The following is a 27,768-nucleotide window of genomic DNA, read 5'->3' as shown; positions in this document are numbered from 1 at the left end:
CTATGTGGCCGTGCACATCAGTGTGCATGTTTCTGAGGCCGGCCGATCCTTGGGGCTGGACTTGTCTAGGACAGAGCTCTGAGTGATGGTGCTGCTCTCCATGAAGAGGGTGCGGCGGCGTTTGCTGTAGCGCAGGTAGTTCTGGGTCTGCCACTTGCACAGACGCTTCTTCAGCTCTGCCTGGACCTGGTTTTATACACACACACACACACACACACAAACACACATAGATGTGCACAGACACACAAACGCATACACACACATTCATACACAGACAAATACGAGCAATCACAAACATGAATGCATGTGCCACAGATGCACACAGACATTCACATGCACAAGAGTGTACATTCACACACATGCCAATGCAAAAATAACGCACGCACATACACGCACACATAAATGCAATACAATCACATGGACAGAAACAGAACACACACACACACATGCATTATTTGGCATAACCATAGGTCTGAGAGGAGGATCACACTCCTGTCCTTCTCATATCAATATCACTTGTCTAGACACACTCTTTTTCCTCCTCATCAATCACCCTGGATGAAATACAATTTCAATATTTCACCAGACATTATTCATCATATGCTATATTTGACTAATAATAACAATATCCGATACCTCATTAACCATTCTTCATCCTAGGTCTAGACAGATGAATGTCTAGATATACTGCAGGTCTAAATAGAGGCCTTAACATAGTTTTAGATAGAGTAGGTCTACATAAAGGTCTAAAGGTAGGTCTAGATATACAGTAGGTCTACATAGAGTTCTGAACGTAGGTCTAAAAATAAAGTCTCTAAACGTAGGTCTAGTTTAGACCTATGTTAAACGTAGAGCTCAGAATTGATCTCTACATGGAGAGCTAAATGATGAATGAAGGGCTTACCTCTCCGTTCAGGAAGCAATACAGCAGGGCCACCACAAAGCCCTAGGAGACGGGCAGACGTTACACACAGCACCTAACTCACCTAACGCAGAGCACATCTTTCATTCTCTCTCTCTCTCTCTCTCTCCCCAAGCTCTGGTTCTCTCTCGCCCACTCTCTTTCCTACTGATTGCAGGATGGCAGCATATGTTTTGAATGATATCGTGATTCGTGACACATCAGGTACATAATATGCTCTGCGTCATGACGGCACAATGTCAACAGGAATGGCAACATTATGGCACAGAACACGATGACATTACGTCACATTTTGCCATCGTAATGCATTACATCATCACATAACATCACAACATATTGAGTAAAGTCTTATAGTATCATCACATCAAAACATGACATCATCATAATCAAATGGCTTCCTAATACTACTACTCTACTCAAACAATTATAAATATACAGCGCCTATATATAGCTTCAGTAGTCTGAAGGCACTTAATCGCAATCTATATTCACATCAAATCGCAGAGCCCTTTGAAACTGTACCGGTGATTAAGAAATAAAAATAAAAATAATAGAATTCCAAAAATGTAGATGAATTGAATTGAACTGAAATCATCCCTTCAAAACATCACAATGCGTATTAACAGGACATCATCATCTCATTGTGTAATCCCACAGGCTTGTCAATGCGGTGTACCTGGAAGGAGCCCAGGCCCAGCTCTATGAAGATGCGGGCCTCTGCTCCTGTGTTCTCTGGCAGGAAGGCGAACACCATGTAGTGCATCCCCAGCAGAGGGATGAGGAACAGGGTGGACTTGGCTAGCCTCCTGCTCACACACACACACACACACACACACACACACACACACACACACACACACACACACACACACACACACACACACATAAGCATGCGCACACACACATACACTCAAATGCACACACAGGCAAATATGCGCTCACACACACACACACATACACACACACACACACACACACACACACACACACGCACACCACACGGGGATGGACAAGAAAAAATGATCCTGTCATTGAGAAGGAAGTGTCGGTGTGAGTGTGTGCGAGCACACGTTTGCATAGGTTTGTTTGTGTGTGGGTTTTACGCCTGAATGTATGTGTGTGTGTGTGTGTGCTTGTGTGCGTGTCTGTGTATGGCTGCTAATGTGTGTGATACCTGAATGTGCATGTGTTTATGTGTCTGATGACTCACATAAAGTGGCTGGTGTCGTTGCCACCGACGCCAGGAGATTTGAGTTTCTGAACAAGAATGCGAATCACGTTCATAAAGATGAGGAAGTTGACCTGCAGAAGAAAAACAGCCTGTAAGAGCAACATTCTTCCAGTTCCAGGAGGACTTATTAGGCTGACATAATAACATTAGCATCATGAGGTATAACTCATTTAGACTACAAGACCGCGCCCAGCACTCTCTAATGTAGGAACTACTAATGACGGCTCTGCTTTAGTTGACAAGTTCAGCAGCATGGCTGTAGTACTGGTGATGTAGATGAAGTAGGTGCAGTACTAACGCAGTACTAACGCAGTACTAATGCAGTACTGTTTTCTGTCGCTCCAGTAGTTCTCTCACCAGTAGTGAGGCTGTGATTGGTCCTTTGATGATCCACCAGATGAACACCACATCTGTATCATCCCAACAGCTGGACATGAAGACCACAGCAACACGTATGTCACATGTGTTACACTTATGTTACGTGTGTTACATATGATACGCATATTTTGTTAAAATACCACATACACACACACAAACACACACACACACACAAAAACACACTATATTTTAACCAATCATACTTCTATATGTATTCATATGTATTTATTAATACATAACAGCTATATATTCCTATTCAAGATTTCCGTAGTGTGAGTCACCCGTTGTCATCGTAGAAGTGTCTTGTGAGGATCCAGGCCATTATGATGGTAGTGGGGAAACCTTGTGGGTCACAATACACTGTCCAATCACCACAAAAGTATAACATAATTGCCCAATCAATGAGAATTATATATTCCATACAGGAAAAACATATGCATCCTTTTCCAGCGGTATTAAATATTTTTTTTAGTTTAAAAATGGACGAGTGAACTAAAAAGGGTCAGTGAATCCTCAGTCTATATGCTGATGAGGACTAGAATAAAGAACTTAAGATAGAGAGGGCGTGAGAGAGAATTTCTTTTTACACAAGACTAACTGATAGAGAAGGAGAGAGGGAAATCGAGATCATCTGAGATTTTAAGAGGGAGAGAGAGAGAGAGCGCCAGAGAGAGAGAGACACACACACACACAGATACATTGAGGAAAAGACATTGTGAGAGATGCAAATAAGCGATAAATCATTGTCTGCATCCAAGGCAGCGAGCCACCCACCCCAGCCGATCAAGATGTACCACCAGAAGTACTTGGTCTGGGAGACGAAGGTGAGAGCCAGTAGGGTCTGGAGGTACATCCCTTCCACCAGCAGCCAGAAGTAGTTTGCCAAGATGCTGAATTGGAAGAAGGCCACCACAGTCTTACAAGAAATCTGGAGGACAGCAAGGAGATCATACAAATTACAGCCGATTTACATCATGTAATAGACAAGCAAAACAGAGGAAGCTGAGGTAAAGCAGCAGTTGGAACATGCTAACGGTTTGAAATTTAGTGCTATAGGTTCACAGTTCCCCTCACCTCTTTAATTAAGTTTGATAGTATATACATTGCGGCCTGGTTGATTCCCATGGTTTTGTGTGACCCTAGTCGTTCATCTGCTTAATTGGTTTTTAAGCAGGCTCTGATGGAGGCAGCCCATGGGACTCGGAAGGCAACAAGGCTATGCCAGATTAGCTCACTACTAGCTAGGCTTGATTTGGTTCATGAAATGGATAAGAAATGAACTAAATGAATGAAAAAGCTAATAAAACACAAAGCTTATTAACCCAATTACTCAGACCAGAGCTGCCAAACTCAATGCCTTGAGTTTGAGACTCAAGCAAATGACACTCTTCACACAGTCTCAGGCCACACCTCCTATTTCTCACTGAAATTCCATGGCATTTGCTATTACGCAAACGTTTTCAACAATCTTTATGAAATCGGACTGCGGACAAACCCAAACAGAGCAGAGCACACTGAGCTCAGCCCAATATCTCACTGTAGTAGCGACGGCACGCTGAAACACTGTGAGTTTAAGCCGTCCTAGTTTCCGATCAGATTTTGGGAGTAAGCTAACGTGGGTAACGTCAATTGCTTTTCACTGTATTCAGATATAGCAAGTTGACAGTGGTAAGTAGGTCATTAAGGGCCCATGTGCCATAATTGTTATGGGCCTACCCTACTACCCACTACATATGTATTCTATGTTGGTCAAATTCCAATTTAAACACAAAAATACACTCAGATAAAATGATGGCTGGTTACTTTAAACTAACATATTAATTAGATTCATGTTCAACAGACGAAAAGTATACCATATACTAACATAGGCTACCACATTTTATGAAATGGTTTTCGAGTGATCGAACTGGAGCGAGACTTTTCGAGCGATGATCATAGAAGATTAAAATTGGTGTAGCACCAATCCCCTGTTGTGATCAACAGGCACCTGAAGTGGTTCCACCAAGGGAAATCACAATTACCCATTAGACATCCATTAATCCTGTAAAGGGCACACATCACATGCACATCACTATACATCTTTACCACAGCCACACATCAACAAATGCAGCTTCACTCATTCTCTGGAGTAGGCATAGTGGTATAACAAGCCAATCATATATGCAATGCTTCAGACACCTGAGCAGGATGAATAGGGTGTTTATGTGTGAATTATTTCAAAATTGGGGTCGGTCTCTATTCAATGTGTATATTTTTAATTACATACATATTATAAATAATTTATATTGGGGGCGATCCCATCATAAATGTATCAGATCCCCCCTGGGATCTGCTCCCATGGTAGCACTTGCATGATTCCCGTTTTTTCATTCAAACGTCTCTTATAATGTCTCAATAACCCTAACCCTCATTGTTCATTTCATATTGCAGTGAGAAATAGGAGGTGTGGCCAGAGACTGTGTGAAGAGAGTCATTTGCTTGAGTCTCAAACTCAAGGCGTGAGACTGGGCAGCTCTGGTCTGAGTATTTGGGTTAATAAGCATCACGATCTGAGACAGTAGAGAAGACAGTGGAGGAGACAGTGGAGGGGGCAGTAGAGAAGACAGTGGAGGGGGCAGTAGAGATGACAGTGGAGGGGGCAGTAGAGAAGACAGTGGAGGGGGCAGTAGAGAAGACAGTGTTGAAGACAGTGGAGGGGGCAGTAGAGAAGACAGTGGAGGGGGCAGTAGAGAAGACAGTGGAGGGGGCAATAGAGGAGACATTGGAGTGGGAAGTAGAGAAGACAGTGTTGAAGACAGTGGAGAAGACATTGGAAGAAACAGTAATGTTAACATTCGAGGAGGCAATGAAGGAAACAGTAAAAATGGGAAAGTAGAAAGCTTAGTGGAGCAGCCGTCTATAGGTGCACTTTTAAAAGTGAGTGTTCAACCAAGTGGTCATTCAGCACACACACACACACACACACACACACACACACTTGCACGCGCACTGCACACACACACACACACACACGCACAAAACGATTTATTCTAATTGTCTGAATTTGTCTTGTTTTCGTGACACTTAGCAGCCCTGCCTTGATGGTTCGGTTTAACTTGGGTCTTTAAAGGGGCACATTTCTCAAGGAATCAACGACAAAATGGTGCTTTATCAATTCTAGATGTGACATTTGGGATCAGTAGTCATTAAGGATTGGGCTAGAAGCGTTGCATGGATACTAGAAGCAGGGGGGAGGGGTTAGAGGCCCGTGGGACACTTCAGCAGGGATGGACTCACGTTCTGCTCATTGAAGGAATCAGGCAGACCTTGGAGGTGGTGAAGGGATTTTCATGGTGGGGGGTGGAGGGACATTACTGCTGATGCGAAAGGCGTGCATATTGTTGGTATGTGTGTGTTTGTGTGTGTGTGTGTGTGTGTGTGTGTGCGTGTGTGAATGTGTAGCCTAAATGACAGCCCAAATATCTCTCCAAGGACTGACATTTGTCTGAGTTTTCTTGCACTCCCTATAGCGTAGGCCCCAGGTGAATAGTGGGTATTTTTAGCAATCCATTGTTCCAGATTGGTTCCTGGAGTTCCATTTTCGGAGACACACGCACCCACACACACACACACACGCACACACACACACACACAAACACACACACACACTTCTTCTCCACTTTGTCTCAACTCCAAATCTCAAATCGCATATTAAACCTTTTGTCCAACTTTCTCACGCGCCTTTGCTACCTAGACTCGTCTCTTGTCTGTCTAATCCCTCTATCTTCCCCAAGTGTGAGGATTTCCTTCTAAAGTAAGACTTGTGGCTTTGACAGGCTATGTTTCTCTGCCTCTCCTTCCCCTCCCCCTCTCCTTCTGTGTATCTTACCGCAGCCTTTCCCTCTTTCTCTCTCTCTCTCTCTCTCTCTCTCTCTCTCTCTCTCTCATCCTCTCTCCACACTACAGCCCACACCTGACATTTCTATCACACACACACACACACACACACACACACACACATACACACACACACACACACACACACAGGACACACAAAAATAAGCCCCCCTGAGCAGCCTAGATCGACCACGCGCACGCACGCACGCACGCACGCACGCACGCACGCACGCACGCACACACACACACACACACACACACACACACATACACACACACTCTCCCTCCTTCTGGCTGCTGTTCACTCTTATTGGCCAGTGGTGGAACATTCCAGATCCAGTAGGAAAGAAAAGCCCTCATGTTTCTTTTAATGTTTTCAGCTCTAAACAGGACAATTCTCTTTCTGGCCCTGGAATCTCATCCTCTATTATAGGTTATGGATTCAGGAAGTAAATGGTAAACAAATAAATCGTATTTACTACTACTTTGATTCTATTTACTTAGTCATTCAGCAAGTGAATTGGAGATAAATGTCATTGAAGAGCAGGTAAGGGTTTGGCATGTTGCACAAGGGTGCCTACAGATAGAATGGCTGTTGACATTGGGGGTTTGAACCCAAAACCTTTTAGTCTGGGAGTCAATTTACTATTCTGCCCCTAAACACAAATCAATATATCTTTGGACGATGGATTCAATGATGGATGGATGGAGCGGCTATCTGGGGGTAAGGGGGTCTGGGTGGTGGTGCTCACGGTGGACATGAAGCAGTGGTCCAGGTTCTCATCGGAGAAGAGGACCCCGTCCTTGATGAAGACGGCGCTGGCCCTCAGGATGAAGGAGGAGAACAGGTTGATGTGGATGTAGTTCCTGGTGCAGTGGAACTTCCTGCAGGTAGAGATGACCACAAATGGGTTTCTACTGTTATGTGAGTACAGCCATCGTAAATAAGGTGTGACCTGCAGAGCACAGGTGAGTGTGCTAGCAGTATGTGTAGTAAGTAAATAATCTAAATAAAAATGGTGATTCAACGATATACCGGTCAAAAATGTGGTTTCGATAGTTTGATAGCATTAGGCTTTATTATTATTAGTGGTGGAAGTAGAAGTTTAACCAATTTTATATTGCGCTGCATTTACTAAGATCTGTATTTACCAAAATAAATACTGTGGATCCCTACGTGGATCCCTATCTCTAATAGAATTGTAACTGAACACAGTTCAATCTCACCTGCACACAGTGAAGACACAAATAGCTGAGATAAGAGCGATGAGGGAGGTGGCGTAACCCGCTGTGTACACCTGCCTGAAGTTGGAGAAGTATGTGGTCGTCTGAAATAAGAAAAAGATCAATACAGCTTTAAAACACATGAACCACTACTTATCACTCAATGTTCTTTTCCTCTTCCAATTTCTATCTTGTCAGTCCTAGAAGAATAAACGTGCGTGTGTGTGTGTATTTGTGTGGATGTGCATACATTTGTGTGTGTGTGTGTGTGTGAGCATATGTGTGTGCACATACTTTTGAGTGTGTTTGTGTGCATGTGTGTATGTATGTGTGTGCTTGTGTGTGTATGTATGTGTGTATGTGTGTGTGTGTGTGTGCTCTACCTCTGATCCACTCTCAGGGTCCCCTGCGAACACGCAAGCCTCTTCATAGGAGGGGTACGGCTCCGACCAGCCCTTCCGCGTGCAGTTCCTGTACACGTAACCTAGGAAACAGGCCGAACTATCAGTGAGCAGTAGGCAGCAAGCATCAAGTGTCCCATCAAGAGGTGACCCCTCCAGCTGTGCTAGATCTGCGTAACAAACTAAACAGGTGACGATTAAGTGAAATCAGCAGGCTTGATGCAGTGGGTTGCAGTGTAGATCATGGCACGTCTCTCACTTACACTGGACATGGAATTTATCTGAAACTCCTACAATAGTGTGAGTCTATAATGAGAACATACTGGTGTTTGGCAGGCATTATGGTCTACATAACCAGAATCGGTTATGAGGGAAATCCGGCTTCAGATTTCAGTTTCTGGGAGTAATCTCACAGCTCATAGCCATAGCAGCCTTTGGGATTTTGGAGGTCTTGTTATCTAAATATTTGATTTTTTTTTTTACAGTCCTCAGATGAGTTTGCATCCCAAAAATGTTTTGTGAGATGTCCCTGTAAGAAATAATCAACACAGCCTTGTATACGGAATGGTATATAAATCAACTCAACCCACATGTCTTCATGCTAGTGCTAATCTGCCAAATATACAATATAATTTAGTACTATAAATCAACTAAACCCACATGTCTTCATGCTAGTGCTAATCTGCGCAAATAGACAACATCATTACTGTGCATGAGAAATCAAACCAAAGCCCACAGCCAAATATTGTGCGTTGAAGAAGACAGCACCTCTGCGATTAAAAACAAGCCTGTCATTATTTGTCAGAAGTTAGTTCAATTAAAAGAACAATGAGGAAGCAGAAATTACAATCCCTATCTCCCTCTCTCACTCCCTCTTGCTCTCTTTTTATTCTATTATCTCACTCAAACCCATCAATCAGTCTCTCTCAGTCTCTCTCCCTCTCCCTCTGCCTCTCTCTCTCTCTCTCTCTCTCTCTCTCTCTTCCTTTATTCTATTATTTGCTATATCTTTCTGCGTCTCTGGTGTGCTGTACTGTACAGCATGCTGGTGGGAGTGTGGTGGTGGTTATGGATGATGGATAATTGGTTGGCAGAGCTGACCTTGTAGTTTTTCTTCATTATGAACTCCGTGGTCCAGACCAAAACTTAAAACACACACACACACACACACACACACACACACACACACACACACACACACACACACACACACACACACACACACACACAGACATGCCAATATTCACTATCTAACCCCTACCGGTTCTTTAACGACCTATCTCTGTATTCACTGTCTAACCCCTACCTGCTCCTTAATGATTTTTCTCTGGATATAATGGAAGTCGTTTATGATAAAGAGAATCTGTTATACAACTGAATAGAATCCTATCTACTGTACACAAAGTCCCTCAGCTCTGAGTTTGCTTAAAAGTGAACACTCTAGATGGCAGTATAAAGTGAACATGAGGATGACTCAGAAACCATGAGGAACCATTGCCTCAAAGACATATTATTCGGTGAGCATATGTGTGTGTGCAGTGTAAAGTTGGAGTTGAAAAGTTTCTAGTGGGAACAGAACAACAAACTCAGGAGCGAGTTGTCCCCTTCAGCCTCGGACCAGAAGAGAATGCGAAGGTTTAAGTAGTGGGCGGACTAACTTACTCACATATCGAACTCTGCCGATTAGCCTTATCCTAAGCACCAAGCAGACCACACAGCCCGCGGAAACCCCGATAAGGCCATGGTGCCGGTCAGTGTGAGGAGGAGTAGAAGAGTTAGCTATGGTAATAAAGGGCTAAGAGCTAGCACCCCAGGGATCCCGCGCAAACTCCCACCACTGCTGCTCATGAGCGTAGCGTGTTCTTCTCGCATGCTCCAGGCTCCCTAAGTCATCTCATTGATTTTCCAGTAATTCATTGTGATTTTCCTCACCACGGCCCTCCAAAGAAGAGGATATATTTGGCATGAAAGAGGCTGATTGAGTATTCCAAGGGTTTCTGATGGGGTCATCTGTCCTGATGATCTCAGGGTAATTAAAGCAGTAGCCTCCCGCCACCGTTCATCTCTCTACACACCAATCCCTCAATAATTCTTTGAAAGAGCATACATGTTCCTGCATTTTCTCAACATCCCCACACACCTATCCATCAGTCGTATGCCATCCCTCTGAGCCCCATCTGTATTTTCTCTCTAACCCTGAATACCGAGACCCGGGGGATTCTCTGAGATGTCTCGTGACTTGTTTTTATTTTTAGCGTCTTTCCATCACACTTGCTCGCTCACGCTTGACAGGGGATGTCGGGGGTGGATTCTCCAATAATAAATCCACTCAAACAGTTGGAATGGATGAACTGAGAGAAAGAATGGTAGAGAGGGGCGGGGGGAGCAAGGGGGAGACAGAGTGAGAGAAAGAGACTGCGAATGACAGGACAGAGATAGTCAAAGCAAGCAACAGTGCGGGAGAAATAGAGAGAGATCGAAAGAAGGCGAGGAATTTGGGGAGAACGAGAGAGACAGAGAGTGACGGATTGGCAGTGATGGAGACAGCAAAAGAAAATGAAAGAGGCATAGGAAACAGACAGAGCAAGAGAGACAAACCATAGAGAGCAATAGAGACAGAGGTAGAGAGAAAGAGGCAGAAATAGGCAGTGAGACAAAGGCAATTATAGAACAAGAGAAAAACATACAGAAAGAGTGAGGTAGACAGACAGATAGAGAGAGAAAGAGAGAAAGGGAGGAAGAGCGAGCAGTACTCTTTTCTCAAACTACCAGAAGTTGTGGGTCATTCTTTATCTAAGGTAAACCATTTTGTGAAGCAAGAGTGCATATACATGTTTGTTTAATCCCACTAGACGCAGTGGAACAGAGGCCATGTTACTGTGTGTGTGTGTGTGTGTGCGTGTGTGTGTGTGTGTGTGTGTGTGTGTGTGTGTGTGTGTATGGATAGTTTGTTTATGGAAAAGCATGACAGTGAGAGTTGTTGTATTTGCCTCAAGGTAGACTGGCTGAGCCTGCTAGCATGCTAACGGGGTCATCCCTATGTTCCCCGGGTCCTATGTTCCCCGGGTCCTGTTCCCCGGGTCCTATGTTCCCCACTCGGGGAACATAGGACCCTTTTTTTTTAAAAAAAGTCCTATGTTCCCCGTTTTTCCCAAAAAGGGTCCTATGTTCCCCTGTAGCAATACATAAGGGGAGCATAGGACCCTTTTTCTGAAAATGGGTCCTATGTTTCCCGCAATCTATCTTTCCTCAATCTTTACGGTAGACTCTCAGCCAGTGTATCCACTAGTAAAAATTGGTGCCGGTCATGTGACCTGGAAGGTTTAATTTAAACGTTTTTAGATCGGGCCCAGAAAATCAAGCCCGACCCGACCCGAGCCCGTGCACGTTCTGTCCGAGCCCGGCCCGGCCCGACACATTCACTGTAATTATGAGCCCGAGCCCGATTTCAACCCAACATTTTTTTAATACATGTGTAACTTTGTACACATTTGTTACTTAGGCCTACTCTGCTAAATATATATGTAAGGAATAATGTATAGAACGCTGGTCATTATTGGGAAAATAATCCCCGTTAGGGGATTTGAGGGGGGAGTTGAGGGGGGATAAGGGGGGATGGCATCCCCCTTTGGAATTAAAATGATCAAAATCATCCCCTTCTGAAACAGCCATCTCCCCTTCCCATCCCCTGTTATTTTATCAATTAATGTGGAAATATTACGGCTATTTCATTATAGCGGTTTCCTTTTTCAATTCGGCGCAACGTTACTTTTCCCAGGGACAGATTTGACAGCGATACTGCATTCTCGGGCAGCATTCTATTGCATGTCCCTTCACGAGCTCTCATTCCACACCGTACGAGACAAGACACTGGTAGAGTGAAGCTGTCTCTGCATCTCAGACATCGCTTCCGCAGGCAACTCTGTCCCCTTTTCTCCCTTTCATTCCAACCCGTGAGCAACGCAAATCCACCATCCCCCCTGGCTTTTTTTTACAACTCGACCACTGTCTGAAGGGGCTTATTTTTGATAATGACCGGCGACGTTCTATACATTATCCCGCTTATTACACAGCTACTTGCCAAAACGAAAAAATAACTTCACATGGTGTGTCTTTTTACAAATTATTCGTTACCAGCATTCGTAGTGTTGATCAGCATTGAAATAGTCCGCCTAAGACGTTGACGTCGTTTAGCCACCGAAGACGCTGGGGTTGTTACCGGAATACTACCCATGCAAGTGAACGGAGCGTTCTACGGCATTGGGAAGACCCGTGTAATAAAGGCCTATAATATTTCTGTTTATGGCATAGATTTCTCCTCAGATTAGGCCAATAAAGCTATGATTTAAAAAAAACACAAACGTTCGATCAAAGGCACGGCCCGACCCGGCTCGAGGATAGTGGGGAAATATTGGCCCGACCCGGCCCGCGGGGCTGGCCGGGTCGGGTCAATCAAAACCCTCATTGTTTTACATGAATTGGCTAAACAAATGTTTAGCTAATCAAATTGTGCAGAGAGATTTATTTCCATTGGTCATTCTGACCAGAGACATTTAGAATTTCCGGTCCTCCTCATTTTTTTCCAGTCAATGACCGGTAATTACCGGACGACGGAAACTGCTCTCAGCATGGCCAGCAGGCCTACCGTTGCATGGCCCACATTGGGTTCATTTTTTGGCTTTTTAAATCTAGGATTACTCATGTTTGTATATTCCCACCCCTAATCATATTGTCTTGCATCGAGGCTTAACTTTTACCTTTTATTATCCATTGTATTGTGCACCCTTGTGGAGAGTTAAAAACTAAATGTCATTATACATTCACCTCTAATAATGTCTCATTTACTTTGGTTAATTAGATCTGTTTCAGATATGAGTGCTGTACGAAATGTATAAATATCTGTTTCAGATATAAAGTGCTATACAAATATAAATATATATAATAGGCTACATCAAGGCAGAACAAGAACCCAACTACCTTCTTTAGAAAGAAACGACCAACAACCATGTATGTTAACCATGTATGATTGAAGGCAATTTACCTATTTCCTAAGAAACCTTCTCTTAGTAATTTATTGTAAACACCATGTTTAGTTGCAACATTTTTGGCCGCTGGATTATCTGTTTATGGTGGTTTAATGAGATCACATTCAACTTAGTGAACAAAAATCACAAAGGTAAAATTTCATTTTTGGTTGTTAAAAGAAAGGGGGAAGTTTCTTCTTAAGTTGTTATTTGCGAGTTTTAGTCCCAGAATGATATGGTTTAGATTGTCGGAATCAGTGGAGGCTCAGCTTTCATATAATATATAGTTTGTGCAGGTCCAATTTCGTGAAAAAGATCGCGATTGCAGGGCTCTCAAGGCTCACGCATTCGGCGTGAGACACACGCAATTCAACCCATACACACGCTCACACGCCACACTTCGTATTTCTCACGCAGAGAAATGACCAGGATAGCGCCCACCAATTTGGGCCGCTATTTAACAGTGGAACAGGTAGGAATCAAATGGGTTTCCCGTACGTAGGCTAACCAGACATCCTCTTCCAGTAATGGTGGAGAAAGTAAACATAGGACCCTTTTTTGAAAAAGGGTCCTATGTTCCCCGGTCACATACATATTGGGGAACATAAGACCCTTTTTGGGAAAAGCGGGGAACATAGGACCCTTTTTCGAAAAAGGGTCCTATGTTCCCCGGTCTGTTACTTTCTCCACCATTACTGGAAGAGGACGTCTGGATACCCTACGTACGGGAAACCCATTTGATTCCTAACTGTTCCACTGTTAAATAGCGGCCCAAATTGGTGGGCGCTATCCTGGTAATTTCTCTGCGTGAGAAATACGAAGTGTGGCTTGTGAGCGTGTGCATGGGTTGAATTGCGTGTGTCTCACGCCGAATGCGTGAGCCTTGAGAGCCCTGCAATTGCGATCTTTTCACGAAATTGGAGTAACATAGGACCCTTTTTGGGAAAAGCGGGGAACATAGGACCCTTTTTTTAAAAAAGGGTCCTATGTTCCCCTGTCTCATACAAAGAGGGAAACATAGGACCCGGGGAACATAGACACGCTCCCCATGCTAACCATGTAGCGATACGTCTTGAAAAGATCCAGGTTCTTTACAGGGTCCTACACTACATGTAATTAATTCTCATCCTCAACAACAACCCACTTTCCTGTCTCTCTCCACTCTCCAGTCCATAATGACAAGATACACAAAGTAATAAAATGTAGACAAAAATAAAATGTTACAAAAAACATGTGAGGTCTTATCAACCTGCACAGTCACAGATCCTCACAGTGACAGCAGTGTCAGAAATGTGACAAATAACCTGGAAAGGGAGGTGTTGCCTTGGTCCACAACACTCAGGAGCTGAAGGGAATCAAACAACAACCCTTTGGTTTAAAGTGGACTGACACTTTGATGATATTCAAGCCGCTTTCAAAAAATGCTTCTTTTTGGTTGTTTACTCAGTTATTACCTTCATTTCGTGACTTTCAACAGTTTTTACTTCTGTGCATATTATTTTCTCTTAACTATATTTTTTATATCAAATATTGGTCCTGTCAAGGTCACATGACTTAGAATGTAAGGTGTAGTGGCCGGGGCGGAGCCAAGATGATAAGTTGGTTGGGTGATATGGATTGGAGGGATTCGTTGAAGTGAGTGTTGTTGTGAGATTGGAAATGGATTGAAGGAGAAGCTAACATTTGGTGGACAGGCTTGTTTTAACCAAATGTCTTCTGCCTCCCTATGAATCTTTAGACTTTGTAGATATGTTGGTAGCCTGAGGTTCATGAGTAGGCCTTTCTGTCTGGGAGGAATGAGTAATCCATCAACCACACAAACCTTAGGCATGGTCTCAGGCCCGGTCGGCCCACCTCTTCTCCTGGTAAGATCTGTCTGGGTTGTTTTTCATTTTATTCTTGATGCAATACTTGCTATTTTGTTTGTACATTGTTGGCCTTTTGAAAGGGACATTTCTGAGCAGACAATTTTTAAGGGATTCTGTTTGTGCATTTCTCTCTTTTCTTCCCAGGTAAGTAGGAAGGAGACTTTCATAATTTCAAAGACACAATAACAATGTTCTGTCCACTCTTTCTGACTGTGCAACTGTTAGACACAAACTATCATAGCTTAGCTGGCTGGGTGGCATGAGTGGGAGGGGTTTTGGGAGCGTCGATAGTACGATTCTTGGAAACAAGAAGAAGGGTAGAAAGGCCAGCCTTTTTTATTTGTAGAATATATCGGTTATAGGATGTGACTTTACTGATAACATTATTTAAATCACTATCTATCAGCATTGACTTTAGATAAATCCAGGTTATTTCAAGCTTAGAGCTAGTTGAAACTTTAACTTTAATGGAATGATTGTTCCATATTTTATTTCAGATTGTTCCATAGTTTCCAGAAAGTATAGTAACATTAGCACAAACCACAAAAAAAACAATGTAATGTCCTCTGAGTGATTATAAGTAGAACATCTGGATAAACTATTATCCAGAACATCTACTTGTAATCCTTGTTGATCATCTAGGCCATTAAAGATGAGCCCAGATATGAGATCAGATGTGAGCCTGGACATCCAGATGTGAGACGAGGGCTTTACAGTCCAGATATGTGATGATGGCTTTACAGACCATGTTTGATGAGAGCTTCACGGTCCAGATGTGAGATGAGTGCTTTACAGTCCAGATGTGAGATGATGGCTTTACAGTCCAGATGTGAGATCAGGCCTTTGACTGTCCAGATGTGAGATGAGGGCTTTACAGTCCAGATGTGAGATGATGGCTTTACAGTCCAGATGTGAGATCAGGCCTTTAAGTGTCCAGATGTGGGACGAGGGCTTTACAGGCCAGATGTGAGATGATGGCATTAGAGTCAGGATGTGAGATCAGGGCCAGATGTGAGGCAAGTAATTACAGTGAAGTTGTAGGTGTGAGTGCTATACCTTCGTTGTTGGCGAACAGCTGGGAGACGTTGGCGCAGGACACGCGCACCACCTGGCCCACCTGAGCCCCCCGCCAGCACCTTATGTCATCCCACTTTGTCTGACACCCTGGAGCACCACGGAGAGACAGACAGGAAGATGGTCAGACAGGAAGGCTGCATGACAGGTTAACAAGGAGAGAGACAGGTAGTGAGACAGGCAAGCAATGAAAGTCTATTTATATGGCAGAAGTGTCGAGGCAGATCTGTGGTTCATCAAAACTAAGAGCTGCTTTACCATGCTTGGTTGGAAACCTGGGACGGTCAGTATAACACACAAGCAGACCACGAGTTCGGTCCTTAACCATTCGATGCTTTGTGAACTATTGTAAACTACTACCCCGGCAAACAGGAAGACAGTGCAGTGATCTTAGCACTGTCTGCTTCCTATAATCTGTTAAAACTCTATCAGCAGGGGGAGCCCCAGTGGTTCACTGGGTAGAGCAGGGACCATTAAGGCCCAGCCACCAGGGTTTGATTCTTGCCCGCGGTTGCATGTCTTCCCCTTTCTCTCCCATACCTTCCTGTCTCTACAATGAAAGGATAAAACCTTAAAAATAAGGTTCTAATAAACTCTAGCAGCAGCTTCTGGATAACCAGCAATTGGAAGACCAAGAAAATCAGTGAAATAATCAATATGTTGGAGTACTGAAAGAGAGGGAGAGGAGGGGAGACAGGGCACACAGAATAGAGATTACTTGTCTATTTTCCACTTCCACTTGTAAAATCTTTCTGTTCTACATTCTTTAAGTACCCCCATCCAACTTATCTTTCATCAAACACACACAGAGCCCATGTGAAAGTGCTATTAAAACACCTTCAGATGAAGAGATCTGTAGAGATAAAGGGGCACTTGATTCGCTGATGCTCTTGTCCCTCCAGTCGTACCACAGTCTGTCCTTGGTAGAGAATCTCGCTCCCACTCTCTATCGCTCTCGCACCCTCTCTCGCCTCTCGCTCTCTCGCCAGCCGAGCCAATCACAGCCCACGCCTCTCCAGATGATAGGGGGGATGTGGGCGAACGAGCCTGCCAGCCATTGAGCGAGAGAGGGAGAGAGAGCCCCAAGATCTCTCGCCGCTGCCTCAGCGCTCGGCACATCAAAGAGCCCTCAGCCCCTCATCATTCATAATGGAACACACCTTCTGGCCCACGATGTCCAGGGTCATGAGACTGCCGGCGTGACGTTGCGGTAGCCCCTAACCCTGCCCCACAAATCCAGGAACCCCACAACCACCGAATCCCCCCCATGTAGTTTGAACTCTATTTTCGTCCCGTGCCCCAGATCTTGGAAGGTAATAACAAATAGTCCTCCGCAGATGGTGTTCTAATGATGGCCAATCACACTTCAAAAGCATGCCATTCTGAATGGGTTTAAACCGTTCATCGTCTGGGGCTATTGTTTGGAGGCGTTTTCAGGGGGGCAGGAAAGAGGGGGTTTGGAGGTGGCTTGTGTAATTGCCTTCAATATGCGGTAATGACATGCTCTCAGTCAGGCTGACTGTCAGCGGTGTTATTGTCAAAAGGAGCTAGTCTGGCTTTATGGATCCTTGGTAGGGAACACAGGGGGCTGAGTCAAGTCTGGCGTCCCAGGAGCTGGCTGTGAGGAAGATGAGGTTATCTGGCCTCTCTCGGGTTGTGGTGGTGGTAGGAGTGAATAAGGGAGGACCCGCTGGTGGAGGCTTACCTAATGTTCTACAACAGGTATCATGAGGCAACAACACAAACGCAAACGTGCACGTGTGTCAATAAACGCACTCGCGTACACACATACACAACCACAAACACACACACACACACATATGAGTTGCTGATGTACACACTTGTACATCACACACAGATTCACTCAAAGATTCAGACACACGGGGGCTTTCTGTTTACATAAAAGACACGCACGCACGCACGCACACACACACACACACACACACACACACACACACACACACACACACACAGACACACACAGAAACACACACACGCACACACACATGCACACACACACACACACACACACACACACACACACACACAAAGCCAGTTCTTTAGATCCAAAGTCCCTGCGGTGCCACTCAAAAACAGAACAAAACAATATTTCATTTTAAAGTATTCTGTTTACGTCTTTGAGGAGGCGTGCGACTTCTTGGACTGAACTGGGGCCGTCGTATCCGGCCTCTTCTTGATGATAAAAAAATAGAACAAAACAACATATAGAGCTTCTGTTCCCCTACGATCAGCTGCTCTAGTTTCAACTAGAGATGGTTACAGCAGCACTCAAAGTTTCTGTAGCTACTGAAATTTTGATTGGACGCCTTGATTAATCTCAGCATCCCTCGCTTTGGATGAAAGCATGTGCTTTGACTACATCACCAAATGCATCAGAAGCTGTAGTTGCTTAACGTCTCAACTCCATGACCCACCTCAGCTCCTCAGCGGGAGAGCAACATGGCTCACCATGTCCAACGCATATCGAATCTGATCCTGATAGGACGATCATTCACCCCCTTGTGTTTAATGCATTCATCCTTGACTCACATGGGGGCTATAGCTAGCTGTCCCCCCCGATCTCATGGTCAACTGATTGGGTCAATAGGGGGAAACTCGCCGCAGATGGACCAATAGGACGCTTAGCAGTGGAGTGTTTGATATGTCCTATAGATCAATTAGACCGTCTGCCTCTGGGTCCTCTCTCTCGCCCGAGGGGCTATAGCCGGCAGAGACGGCGCTAACGTTGTTTGCCATATTGAGGCTAAATCGGTCTTGTGATATACGACAATATAATATAATCCCCCCTCTGATTGGACGAAATGATGGTATGGGAGATGTAGAGAGAGAAGCAGTGTTGTCCAGAAGAAGGGGAGAGGAACAGAGGGCACAAAGATGAGAGTTTAACTCCCGAATTGATTTATAATATAATAATCTTCTTATACACAATTTGACTAAGATGATAAAGACAACTTCTTCACACTTTATTTTTGCACACCAAAATAAAACGATTGTAAAATACTCAGCTTCCAGTCCATATACACAGACAAGAACCCTGACAGTTGAATAGGTCAGTATAATCTTTATAAAGGTGCGTATATACAGTACGATTCCTTGGTTTACATCCAGAGATACAGACAGGGAGTTATTTGGAACCCACTGATAGAACACAGGAAAAACAAAGGGGGTTGTTTTAAATATTTAGCCGCATAAACATTGCTGTTGGCTTGCTCATTCCCTCTCCCCCACCTCCATCTACCCACACTCCCAAACCCAAACCCCAACGGCCATTGAGCTCTGTAGAGCTACCGCTCCAAAAAAGGACAACTATAAGATAGTGACTAAAGGTTGGCGCATAACTGCCCGAGGTCCATTTGAACAACGGCCTACTTGTATCAGAGAACGAGTGAGGTAAAGGAACTTCACACCTGGCAGACCCAAAATGGCGGCTGTGGCGATGATGTTTTTAAAAAACAATCATGAATTTGTAGACTCATGTTGTTTAGGAGCAGGTGTAGGGTAAGGCGTCTTACCCTAATGCCTACAGATAGACTTGGGATACTTGGGATCAAAATCTTTCCTTTTAGATAATTGGCCACTATTTTTGACAATAGCAATCAAATATATTTGATTATATATTAACTTATTTTCCGTAATGTTTTGAAGTAAAGGATATTAGTTGTGCGGTAAGGTCAGAGAAATGTATATTGACCCTTCAGAATATAACAGCCAGTGTACTATGTGAGGGATGTGAATAGTGATGGATGATGGAAAGATAAGATGATCTGTTGTAGAGGCAAGTTAAAATCCATTTCCACTTTCATGATCTCTTGAACAATTATCCAAAAAGCAATCTCACTATCTATCTGTATCTGATGCGTTATATTGTCAGTGGTCATGGCGCTCAGGTCTTTAACTAACCTTAGCTCCAGAAGGCAATAACAAAAAGCCAATATAATCAAGGGGCCACATGGAGTATGAAAAACACGAGATAAATGCAGTCCGTTTACCGTTCACCAATCGAGCCCCCAATACCTCAGCTCAGTGGTTAAGTAGATTTGTCTTTCTTAAATTGCTTTTACACACCTTATTGGTCAAGATCATCTCCTTCCTCCCGATCAATGAAGGAGCCTCCTAAAGATGAAGCAGAGGACTTGAGGACCGGCTCTGTTCTTTCTAGTCTTTTGTCTGTTCTCTCTCTGCTTCTGCACGGATACCTGCTTGAATCATTGAGTGACTATGATTCCTAATTACGCTAAAATGTTTCCTCTGGGCCCATCCTCGATATTCATGGGAGGCTTCATAACCAGCAATAATTTCTCAACCTCTAATGTAATCATTCTTCCACCCATTTGTCTGAAAGCATTCTGTTAGGGCCTGTGTGTCTGTGTGTGTTTGTGCGTGTGTGTTTAAATTGTATTCTGTAAACTGTTGACCATATTGTGTTGATGTGTACGCACATGGTTTGTAATGTGTGTGTCTGGGGTGTGAGGGCCAACAGCACCAGCTGTCATTGAACACAACAGATGGATTCACACCTAAAGTCCTCCCCTCACTGTTCATTCATCATCTCTTTATCAATCCATCGCTCATCTTTCCATTCATCCATCTCTCTGCCCCTCATCCATCATCCTTTATCACATATCTCTCTATCCCTCCATCCCTCTATCAGTCCACCTTGGCATCCTCTCCATCTCTCTCTTACCTTCGTTACATCATCTCTACGTCTATCCATCCCTCCATTTGTTCACCCTTATGAATTTGTTAATTTGCTAATTCTTAATCTTTTATCGCATTCTCTCCATCTCGGCATCCCTCCATCGTTTCATTCATTCTTTCATCTCGTCCATCCCTCCATCTGTCCTCCCTGTCCTCCCAATCTCTCATCACTCCATCCCTCCTTGGTTCCGACTCACACAAGGCTGCTCTGGATGTGAATCAAAGGTGTTTAACAGACGGTAATCAAGTCGAGTCTCCATACCTTCTCTGGAAGGGGTTATGCCTGCCCAGGTGAGCCCAGCTCAGGTGCAGTGGAAGTGAGAGCCTTTGTTACAGCAGCCCCCCCATGCCTGATTGGGCCCTGTGTCTTTTTCTCAGATGTCAGTGCCAGCGGGTAAACAATCATCTGGTTGAAGGTGGGTGTGGGATCTATGTGTTTAACAGGGTTTAACAGAGCATTGAATCGAGAGAAAAAGCTTCGCTGAAGAAATTGACCCTGTGTTTGTTCACCATGGTCTCAGCCGCAGGTGGTGTTTCAGGGAGACTGTGGCCCCTAATGCTTATCGTTTCAGGGTGCACTGATGCAGTGCTATTAGTTAACATCTGTCTGAAACAGGTTCTTTCTTCCAAGGGGATGAAAACGCCAGTCTCACATTGTGGTGTAGCCAAGGAAATGCATGGATATTGGCGACTGCCTAGCCAAGTTTTCTGGACATGTGCAAGAGAGAAGGCATGAAGTGAAATGGGGAAACACTGCTCAAGTGTGGATAAACAGTGTTCCGAAAACAAGTATGGATAGTGTCACGAAAAAAATGTCACGAAAAACGTTTTTTACAAGGCTAAAATGCCCACATGCCTAAAATGCCATTGTTTACAGCTATATGGCTTCAATGCATGCATCTAGGTTGACTGAATGAAGGAAGACGGTGGAAACCCTGACTGAAGCCAATCCATATATGGACAGAGAGGCAGGATGAACACATGAACACACGCACAAAGGCACTCTCACCTGACGCAGAGGTGCGGTTGCGTGCCTCCTGGCGGCGAGCCCAGATGCAGTTCTCCTTGGCCTTGACGAGCTGCACCACTAGGGCACAGTCTGGGTGGATGGCCTCCGCCTGGAGGAGGAGGAGAGGAGGAGGTTATGGAGGAGGAGAAGGAGGTGCAAGAGGAGGAGGAGGAGGAGGAGGTGGAGGAGGAGGAGGAGGAGGAGGAGGTGGAGGACGTGAAGGAGGAGGAGGAGGAGGAGAATCAGGAGGGGAGATTCATAGGGAGGAAGAGGAATATGGAGGAGAATGATCAGGTGAGGGAGGGGGAGGAGGAGGAGGAGATGGAAGAGGAGGAGGTGGAGGAGAAGAAACAGGAGGGGAGAATCATAGGGAGGAAGAGGAATATAGAGGAGAAGGATCAGGAGAGGGAGGGGGAGGAGGAGGAGGAGTGGGATAGGGAGGAAGAGGTAGAGGAGAGTCATGAGGAAAAGGAGAAGGAGGAGGTGGAGGATTTAAACAACACATGAAAACACACCACACTACAGCACACACTTTAATATAATTTATTCATTAGTCATTCTGACTTCTATACTATTTGACTAATAGGTTTCTATAATCCAATTTCTATAGTCAAATAGATTTATCCCTGAGATGGAATGCTAGACATATCTGATTGTGTGAGGGGGAGCATTTTCACACACTTGCTACCAAATGACTCCCATCCCTGTCTCAGGCGATTGAACCGCTCAAAGCTGTGTACAAGGCAAGTAACGGCCATGTACTAGCACGTAACTGCCGTGTTACAGCCGTGAAGGACTGGTTGGGGTCTTACAACATGGCCCACTCCTCGTCTCCTTGACTAATCTGTCATGTGTTTTCCTGCATGCCAATGTTGATTTATCTCCAACTCTCATTTTTTAACCTTCTGCAGCACTGAGACACCATAGGCCTGCTGGGAGAGTAAAGGTGAATCAAAAAATGAAACTTAAAGCGCTTTTTCTGACTTCATTATACTATTTAGAATAAATGCTTTCATCCAACAAGACTTTCTGTGATGTTTAATTTTAAGTCTTTATTATCCTTCTCCAATGCACCTACAGCTTGACTGAGGACAATTGGGTTCGAACACACGACTTTTCAGTTGGGATTCAAACAACCCAACCACTGCACTATGCTGCATTATCCATTAAACAGTAAAGGATTGAATTTACCAAATATTAAGGACTTTGTTATGAATTATGAAAATGGAAAGAAGATAAAAGGACGTAAGAGTTTAATTTGAATACAAAACAGATGCCGATCTGTCTCTGACTCTCCCTCTTCTGGTATCAACGACTCGGTCTAGTACCCCGGCTTAACCCTGTCGTCCAATAGCTCACCTTTGCATCTATGTGTCTGCTTAGCAGTGGGTCACTGCCTCTAGAGAGCAGAGATAAAGGCTCCTCTCGCTCTTTGGCTCACTATGCCTCTCACTCTAGCCTGTCTCTCTCTTGCTCACTCTCTATATCTATAGATGTCTCTCTCTCTCTCTCTCCCCCCTTCCACCCTTCTCTCCCTCCCTCCTATCGCGGGTAATTTCCTGGCTCTCAGGAACCCTTTGAGGGCTTCAGGCTCCATCTCCTTCCCGCTGATAAACTCTGAGCTGCTAAATCAAGTGGTGGTGACGAGCTCAAGAACCACACAACCACAAACACATGTTTTGAATGGTTTTGTGTCAGACTTTAGATGGGTATTTGTAGTGAAGAAAACATTCCTATCTGCAGCCGATAAGTCTGGATCATTGTGTGATTCCAGAAGATTGTTACGTATGGGAATTCATCGATTTAACAGAATGGGTTATTTGAGACTAGGTGAATTTAGGATACATCATTTTTCCCTTTAATGGCGAATTTAGGATAATAAAGTCGATTTTTGGAACAAGGAGCCCATTCTCCAGTCTTTTCATGGTGTTCCAGACACAATTATGCAGCACAGGTGCAGCATAAATGTGTTTTTGGCACAAGTTGTCAGCCCTAACCGTTTTAGCCCTCGCAGGCCGGTCACGGTAATTACTAACGAAAGAGATCTCGCACAATCTGTTCTCTTGTCAACGGACACACAGGTACATGCTATCCCTCCGCCATACGGACACAGATTATTCCAGCGGTAATTGGATTTTAAATTCAACCCGGGCCTGGACTCTGCTGTATGAACAGGCCATCAATAACTGGGAGATAACGCGGTGAAATGCACAGAAGAAACGGTAACCGTCCGGGATGAGGTTTAACGGACAGGCGTCTGATTGTGTAATCTTCCTGTACCTGTTTTGTACCACTTTCCCTCCCCTCTCACTGCACTGGATGATATGAGGACCTCGGTCCCTGACACGAGTCAATAGGTGTCATTAAGGGATGGGTTGATGAATGCAGAGGCAGTGTGTGTGTGTGTGTGTGTGTGTGTGTGTGTGTGTGTGTGTGTGTGTGTGTGTGTGTGCGTGCGTGTGTGTGTGTTTTTGTGTGTGATTAGGGGGTCGATAGTGGAAGCATTGTTGAACACGGCTAATACAGAAGATAAGATCAACACACGGGCATCAGATGCCTGGATGGTAGGAGAAGGGGGAGGGTTTAAGAAGAAAATGGAGCTTAATGAATCAATACTGTTTGTGTGTGTCTCGATTGGCATGATACCAGCTCCAAGTCTATGATGAGTAAATATAAATAACTAATAAATGCTATTAATAACACTCATGCCTTCCTCATCTAGCCAAATTCTCAGAAATAACCTGGAAACTCAACATTATGTAGAATAATGACGGTCAATGCATCGTATAGCCTAAGTAAACTCTGTTTCAAAAATGTAATTTGCAATAACAATTCAAAAATAATACTGAGTGACGTCAACACTTAAGAAACACAGGGAGGAGCAATCGAATGATAGCAAATAGACTTTATTTTTTATAACTTTATTTGGAATTATAACCCTTTACCTTTATTATAACCCTTTGCCTTCAGAAGAAGAAAAAACACCACAAGCGTGCTATAATGTGCTCTCAAATAAAATGATTATAACACTTAACCAATTTTCTGAATAACAGAATATGAAAAATTGTTGTATACTGAATTATGCCAGAATCAAATGATATATAGGATAGGCTGCTTTATATAGGCTGCTTTATATGGTGAGAGACTCACCTTCTCCAACATCGCCAACCACTGGAGCCAGAGACAGAAGTGGAACAGAGCGGATATCCACTTCGGCGCAGAACTTCTCCAGATGAGCATCGTGTTCTCCTTGGGCCGTGGAAATATCAAATCCGTCGAGGAATGAAATAGCCCCAAAAATAAACTCTATTTTGTTCAGCTCCGAGAGCTCAACTCATTAATTGAAGCGAAACAGGGCATTGATTCTCGCCAAGACGAAGTGCACCATTCTAGCGGCAAGCAAGAGTCCCAACTACAAGCACGTCACGGGGAGAGAGACGGGACTCGACCCAACAACCAAGGTGCGATGCGATGAGGGCGGCGCGAGAGTTTAAGAGGGAGAAAAAGCTGCAGACCCTATCGAGATTCAATTATCATTAACAGGACGGGAATACAGTTTCCAAGCTGCTCAGTGTGCAAGTCTGTCCTAGTCGACGTATGGTCACGACTAGTAGGCGACTGGGCGTGCGGTCTTAAATAAGGTAGGCTATGACACGTGCGTTCCTGCGCATAGTCTCAAAGCCACATGGAATAACAGTGAAGAAGATATATTTTAATAATTAATCCCCGTGGGCTAATTCGTCGTGACATCCTTTCTGTCAAATATGCCACACAGTTTTTTGGTGAATATTCTTCTTTTTTTGATGTTATTTGTTGATGTCTTAGTAGACAAATAGGCGTACAAGTGGCGACATCCGAATGTAGGATGCACTCAAATATTTGATATCATCAAAAGAAGGAGCTTTGATATGTAGATCTCTAATCCAAAAACATATTCGTTTTAATCAAATAAGTAATTATTTTACTTGAGCGTATCCCCCCACCAAATCATATCGGGATACATTTTCTTACTTCTGCAGAATGTTTGTCATGCTGTCAAAACACTTCATGGACACATGAAATTGTATGTATTTAGCACAAAATCGAATTGTTCAATTTTGGATCAAAAGTTTAAATAGCAAATATCTGGTATGGGTGATATTTGCATTTCAGAGGTGAACCAGGCATACACACACGCACGCACGCACACACACACACACACACACACACACACACAAACCACACACACACACACACTCACACACACACATACTCTGATTGATGTTGTAATCAGACTCCCAGTGGCTTCTGTACAGTTAAACGGTAACAGAAAAAGTAGACATAACAGGGCAGGCGAGTCAATGTGGACCGGGCTGTATCTCTAAACCATGCAGGATAAAGAGAAGAAGGCAGGCTAGGAGTATGTGGGGACACACTAGGTGTCACCAAACCATGCATGACAGAGAAAGACATGGCATGCTGGGAGTATATGGGGACACACTAGGGTCAACAAACTATGCAGGAAAGAGAAAGACATTGCAGGATGGGTGTCTATGTGAAGCGGAGTGTCCCTATAAACCATTCAGAATGGAGAATAACTTGCGGGCTAAGGACAACCTTGTTGGGGACCCAGACCTTGGAGGGTCTGGACCCTGGAGGGCCTGGACCATGTCTGACTATTCCATTGTTTTTCCAGCTTTCCTCCCATGTGGCCTCACACAAACAACGTTTGTCAGTGTAAGAGAATGTCTGCATGTTTGTTAGTAAAGTGTGGTAATTTGTGATTAGCGGCAAGCATATATTTATGTCTGTGTAAAACAGTTATGTGTATCTGTGTGTTGGTATGTAAAATAGAGAGTATGATAGAGTCTGCATGTTTTTGAAGATGTTTTTGTTTGGTGTGTTTGTGTTTGTGTGGGAAAGTGATTTGTGTGTGTGTTACATTGTGTGTGAAACTGTTTGCGACAACATGCAGAGCTGCAGATGTTCACCACAGGAAGAGTTTCCATCAGCAGGCTTGTCCTGTACAACAGCAGCGTCAAATCCATCCAATATTCTCTCTTCAAAATAGTAACAAAGTCAGAATGGGCAGGCCTGACATTCAAGCCAATCATAACACTGCTGGGGACAGCTAGTAGTGGCTCCCTGACCCCGCCAATCAAATATTGATGATCCAATCCAACCTCTGCTTATTGTGCTACAGGTTGGAAATGTACCTACTGGAAATGGACTCCCTTATCAAAGATGTATAGAAAGCTCTGAGATTTCGTGAGCTATAATATATATTTATTTTCATTAAAATGACAATCACTAAGATTGATATAAATTGAATAGTAGAAAATAACTCACTTATGTCCTTAACAGTCAACTGGAGAGCCTTTGGTGAGGTCCCTCTGTAGGGGTAATTTTGATAGAATAGGATTTTGACTATGGGAGGATTACTCTGATAGGAAATGTCCAACCCCTAACCACCATTTTGAGAGAGGATAAACTTTAGTTGTCTTCCTTGACTTATTGATTATCCTACAAACCATTATGGACAGAAAATCCATCAAATTGTTTTTACATTTGTGATAATGTAATTTTATGATGAAAAAAGGGATATCGAGGCAAGGATAGTATAATATTTGACCCCTAGCAGAAAAGTTCTAGGTTCCATCCCTATCTTCGCAGCCTGCCATCATTGAGCAAGATGCCCTAACACTGACCTGCTCCTTGATGACAACTATTCATATTTGCATCTGCTCTGTCACTTTGGTGAAAAGCTATGGGCTAAGTGAAATTATAAGAATAAAGTACATAAATTCATTAGCACATTCCTGAATGCCCATCTGAGATTAATACAATATCTTTTGTGTATAATGTTAAAATTCCTATATCACATTCTCTTGTTATTGAGGTTTAGATCCTTATCAAGGTTGCCTTATCAACAAAAACTAACAAACTAATACGGGTTGAACCCCCAGTAGTAACGCATATATGGTTACAAATCCAAATACAGGGAGGCAGAGAGATGCAGAGAGATGCTGGTGTTGTGATGCAGTGCATACACAACAAACAAGC

At 43.8% G+C, this 27,768-nt stretch overlaps 1 protein-coding gene across 1 annotated transcript; it reads right to left on the bottom strand.

The window, feature by feature from the left end:
* ghrhrb (growth hormone releasing hormone receptor b) lies at positions 1 to 24,966 on the bottom strand (the record flags this gene model as incomplete). Its single annotated transcript, XM_079740506.1, has 13 exons — positions 1 to 186; positions 905 to 946; positions 1,599 to 1,728; positions 2,133 to 2,224; positions 2,511 to 2,580; positions 2,813 to 2,873; positions 3,306 to 3,459; positions 7,160 to 7,292; positions 7,635 to 7,735; positions 8,015 to 8,115; positions 15,981 to 16,088; positions 21,727 to 21,835; positions 24,877 to 24,966. The coding sequence occupies 13 exons, from the start codon at positions 24,964 to 24,966 to the stop codon at positions 1 to 3; spliced, it is 1,377 nt and encodes a 458-aa protein (XP_079596632.1).
* Between the last annotated feature and the right edge of the window lie 2,802 nt (positions 24,967 to 27,768).

The sequence above is a fragment of the Pollachius pollachius genome (assembly GCF_949987615.1).
Source record: "Pollachius pollachius genome assembly, chromosome: 7".
Taxonomy (NCBI): domain Eukaryota; kingdom Metazoa; phylum Chordata; class Actinopteri; order Gadiformes; family Gadidae; genus Pollachius; species Pollachius pollachius.
This window is presented reverse-complemented; position numbering and strand designations above follow the sequence as displayed.